The following is a 5,027-nucleotide window of genomic DNA, read 5'->3' as shown; positions in this document are numbered from 1 at the left end:
TCTTTATTGTAAGTGCATTTTCCTTGCATCTTTACAAAGTTAGACCAAAAACCCATTAAATACTTCCTTATTTTATTACGGCTTTTGAAAATTTATCTCCTGTCTTTCAAACTTTATATGAATAAGTTTTCATATGTGTATCTAATGCTTAAGGATTACATTTTCTTTATTGTTTAAAAATTTTCTTCCAAGACACTGTGCAAGTCATCATTGTACATTTTCATGGTTTTGTGGGCTCTCCAAATTACCTCAACGCCGCTGATGCTGACGATGGTGATGTTTGATATTAAAATGCTAAATATTGTTGAATGGTGTATTTGTGGACGGACGCGCAAGTTTTGACAATGTACAACAGAGAGATATGACTGTAGTTGCTAAAATTCGCTTGCCTTGGTCACTTCGAACGGTTTTTTATTTGTGTTTATTATTTTAGTGATTTTTCCGAAAAATGCAAAAATGTTTGCGTAAGAGTTTTTCATAATTTAACAAAAAAAAAAAAAAAAAAAATCAATAAAAATTTTCAAATATTACAAATAGTTAAATTAAACAAGAAACAAGTGTTTACAAAATATTAAAGAAAATTAATTAAAATCTTTTAATAAAAAAAAAATTGATTATAACAAAAAAATTCTAGCAAAATTTTTAATATTTTGCAAAAAAAATTTTGAAAAAAATCAAGCACTAAAAATAAATCCATACGGGACGGGACATCTATTTTTATGTAATATTTTTTGTGTGTTTTCATAAACATTTTTTTTTTCGTTCGACCAGTATTTTTGTGTATTTTGGTGTTCGTTCTTAATAATTTTATATATTTTAAGTTTTGTGCGTTTTCAAATACAATTATTATAATAATTTCGATGTATTTTTAAACAAATCAAGTGAATGTCGGCAAAAAATTTATATATAAACTTTATACAGATATATAATTAAAAAAACAACAACAAATTACAAGTGAAATTATTTGTTTATTATTAATTAAGGAAAACACAGCGGGACAGACATTCTGCGATTTTACATATATTTTGTAAAATATATTTTTAAAAGAAAATTTTCTATATTTTTGTGGCAAAAAATAATAATTATGTCCATTAGTTCATGTTAAATAATTATGTCTGAGTTTTGTGTAAAATTAGTATTTGTAATTTGAAAATTAGTTTTTTTTCATAAATTTGAAATTATTTGCGAAAAGCGGCAAATATTTGAATTATAAAAAAAAATAGCTAAACATTTGTTCAGATAATCTTAAAGAAAGTGTGCCAAATCGAATAGAAAATATATATAAAAAAAGCATAAACTTGGTGTTTAGTTGAGTTTTTGAAAAAAAAATTTTTTTCAAATTTTTGTTCCCATTTTGAAAATAAATTTGGGTAAAATGTGTTGAAATTTAAAATGGAAAATAAAATAATTTTTTGTTGACAATAATTTGAAAATAATTAATAAAAAGTCAAAGTTAATAAATAAAGTGTGAAATAAATAAATTATTTAAACAATTTTGTTAAAATGTCAATTATGTATTAATTATTTTCTAAAAAAATTCTTTGTATTTAAAAATAAAATTAAAAAAACTTATAGAAAATTATAAAAATAATACATAATTGCATTATGTTAATATTCTTGCTGAAATAGTCTAAATAATGATTTATGTTTTAAGAAGAAATTCGAGCAATTATTTTGGTACTTTATTACGAAATACCTCCATTTTAAGTACCTTTATCACGCCATCCTAAAAACAAACAAGTTATAAATGAAATTTTATATTTAATTCATATAGGAAGTGCCCTTTGATAGTCCGATCGTTATTCTCTAAATGTTCATATGAATGTCAAAGTTCTTCATGTGGAATTTGAAGATTCTCTAAAATTTTCTCAGATATACAAAATTGTCTAATTAATTCATATGGGCACTCACAGTCCGCGCTTTCTTCTCCAAACTATTCAAAAATATAATAAAGTTCTTCTTGCAAAATTTGAAGAATCATGTTCTACTAGTTTCTTAGATTAATTCTTATGGAAGGCACAAAGCGCCCAATTTGATAGTCCGGCCGTTATTCATTCAAATTAATATCAATGTTCTTCAATTAAAACTTGCAGATTTTAGCTCTAATAGTTTCTCAGATATACGAATTTTTCTATTTAATTCATGGGAGCTCCAAGCACACATGATTAAAGTCCGCTTCTTTTTCTCTTTAAAATGTTTAGAGGAATATTCAAGTACTTGGTGCAAAATTTGAAGAATTTAGTTTAATTACTTTCCCAGATAAACTTATTTTTGTATTTTATTAATATGGGAGGTAACGCTCCCCTCATGGTAGTCCGTCAATTTATTTCTCAAAATGTTTACATGGATGTTAAAGTTTATTGTGCAAATTTTTAAGATTTTAACTGTAATAGTTTCCAAGATGAATGAATTTTTGCATTTCATTTATATGGGAGGTGCCACGCCCCCAAATGATAATCCGCCCACTTTATGTCCTAAATAATCATATTGTCAGCAAAGTCGCTCCAGACATAGAGGAACGCACAAACATACTTTGATTTCTATATACATCTGAATATAGATTTCTAAATAATTGGATCTTGAAAATCATTAAGGGATAGTTTTGGTGTAGTTAAGTCCTCTTTAAGTGAATTATTTAAAGATTATACCAAGTTCCAGCAGAATAATTTCTTATATAGTTTCTTTTTAATCTAATGGTTTTAAGTACAAGATTAAACTTCACAGTGTTGCCATACAAACAAAAAAAACGTCAATGTTTGTTATCAAAACAATGCATGTTTTATAAAAAAGAAGAAGACAATTGTATATGTAATATGAAAATTAAACTCATTCCTGTTCATGTTTAAACCACCTCTATTGGGCGCCTTAACTACCAAACAAAATTAACTAATTGAGTACTTAAAACCTACTTTCGAGGATTAATTTTAATTTTATCCCTAATCCTTCACCTAAAAATTTGCCCTAAATTGTTTCGATACCTCTTCTATTAGCTGAGATATCGTCCTCTTCTGTTTTTGTTATAAAATCCAATTCTTTGAATTCATAGTTGTTTCAAATAGTTCTATGAAGGAATAAGTCTAGTCTATAGCCTGGTCTATATTCTAGTCTATATTCTAACCTATAGTCTAGTCTATTGTCTATTTTATAGTATAGTCTAAAGTATACGCAATAGTTTAGTCTATAGCCAAGTCTATATTCTAGTCAATAGTCTAGGCTATTGTCTAGTGTAGTCTAGTACATGATATAGTCTATAGTCTAGTCTATAGCCTAGTCTATATTCTAGTATATATTCTAGTTTGTAGTCTATTCTAGACTATAGAGTAGACTATACTAGATTAAAGACTAGACTACAGGCTATACTATAGACTACATAGACTATCGACTTGGCTATAAACTAAACTATAGCTTAGAGTATAGAGTAAAATATAGAATAGGCTATAGAATAGACTAGAATATAGACTAGGCTATAAAATAGACTAGACTATAGACTAGAATATATGCTAGGCTATAGAATAGACTATAAACTAGACTTTAAACCAGAGTCAACTAAGGAGTACACTAGACTATAGACTAGAGTATAGACTAGAATTTAGGCTAGGCTATAGAATAGACTATCGACTAGACTATAGACTAGGCTATAAACTAAACTAAAAACCAGACAATAGACTAAAATTAACAATAATATAGACTAAAATAGACTAAATTATAAACTACAGACTATAGACTAGACTATTGACTTAAATATAGACTAAATTTTAAACTAAAATATAAACTAAACTATAGACAAATATTATTCCTAGTCTATAATATAGTATAGTTTATAGTGTGGTGTATAGCCTAGTCTTTAGTCCAGTCTGTAGTTTAGTCTATAGTCTAGTCCATAGTGTAGTCTATAGTCTAGTTTATAGTCTAATCTATTGTTAAGTCTATAGTCTAGTCTATAGACTAGTTTAGTAAAAAGTGCAATAGTTCATGATGTATGTTTTCTAATTAATTTCTCAGTCTTCTGATTTTACATTATCTGAATTATCACCTCCGATATAGATTTTCAGTTTATGTGTAAAGTTATAAATCCCTTTCTAATCTTGTGTTGGTCTATTTATCTATGGTACTTTTTTAGTACAATTTTTTTTTAATTAGTACCTTCAGAAGTAAAAAAACACTAAAGCTGATGACTGCAGTTTAGTCATTTACGTACCCAAACTAATCAATATACATATTTTGAAACGTTTCTTTTTTTCTAGATTCTAATTAACCCATTAAACTACCATTAAAAGATAATAAAATAATAACAATGAAAGTGATATAAAATTAACCAAATAAATTATTAAAACTATAATTAAAAGAAAATAAAGCAAATAAATTAAACATAATTATATTAAAAAAAAAACTAAATTAGTACTTAATTAATAAAATAATTGGAAAACGATTGAGAAAAATTAACCTAAAAACAACATAATGCATACACAAGCTCAAGCCCAGTCCACAAATAGACGACAACAGCCACAACCCTCTCTGCCGATATATGCCAACGAAGGTTTAAGTCCCAAAAAGACCGCTTTGATAATCGTAACAGTTGTTGGTTGTATAGCCATATTATGGCCCAAAGTCTTTTATCCCATGATGTTTGCTTCGGCTCCAACGACTGCTACGGGAAAAACAAATATTAAACAAGGACATGGGGGACCAGGAGGTAAGTATTACTATTAATATTTTTTTATTTAACATTTTTATTTTTCTTTATATTTATATATTGTAAATTTGTTGTAATTATTATTATTATTTTATTTTTTGTTGTCTGTATGTTTTAAATTTAGGTTGTTGTGATGTCGTGCTTAATCGGGAGGAATTTTTCAATTCGACTTTAATAAAAAAACACAAAAGTTCGGAACCTCCCATAGAACCATATGGACCACAGTTATATCGTAAAAGTTTAAATGTTTATACTGGTGAAATAAGTACGTTTTTCTGTTTTGGAAACAAAATCGGTTTACGAGTTATTAAATAATGGCATAAGCATGATCGCA

The 5,027-nt window shown here is 26.9% G+C and overlaps 1 protein-coding gene across 11 annotated transcripts in view; it reads left to right on the top strand.

The window, feature by feature from the left end:
* Positions 1-326: 326 nt before the first annotated feature.
* Positions 327-5,027, top strand: part of LOC111687629 — a 38,350-nt gene continuing 33,649 nt past the window's right edge. For 3 of the 11 annotated variants that reach the window (XM_046954313.1, XM_046954309.1, XM_046954312.1), the window contains exons 1-2: positions 4,245-4,693; positions 4,818-4,958. In XM_046954313.1, coding sequence (XP_046810269.1) covers positions 4,459-4,693; positions 4,818-4,958 — 376 coding nt within the window. In that variant the 5' untranslated portion in view covers positions 4,245-4,458. Of the gene's footprint in view, positions 465-606; positions 722-4,244; positions 4,694-4,817; positions 4,959-5,027 lie in introns of those variants that run through there. The other 8 variants (XM_023450087.2, XM_046954314.1, XM_046954308.1 and 5 more) reach the window with 7 other exon arrangements.

Source organism: Lucilia cuprina, chromosome 6 (genome assembly GCF_022045245.1).
Source record: "Lucilia cuprina isolate Lc7/37 chromosome 6, ASM2204524v1, whole genome shotgun sequence".
Classification (NCBI taxonomy): Eukaryota; Metazoa; Arthropoda; class Insecta; order Diptera; family Calliphoridae; genus Lucilia; species Lucilia cuprina.
The sequence above is the reverse complement of the archived record's forward strand: the minus strand, read 5'-3'. Positions and strand labels throughout refer to the sequence as shown.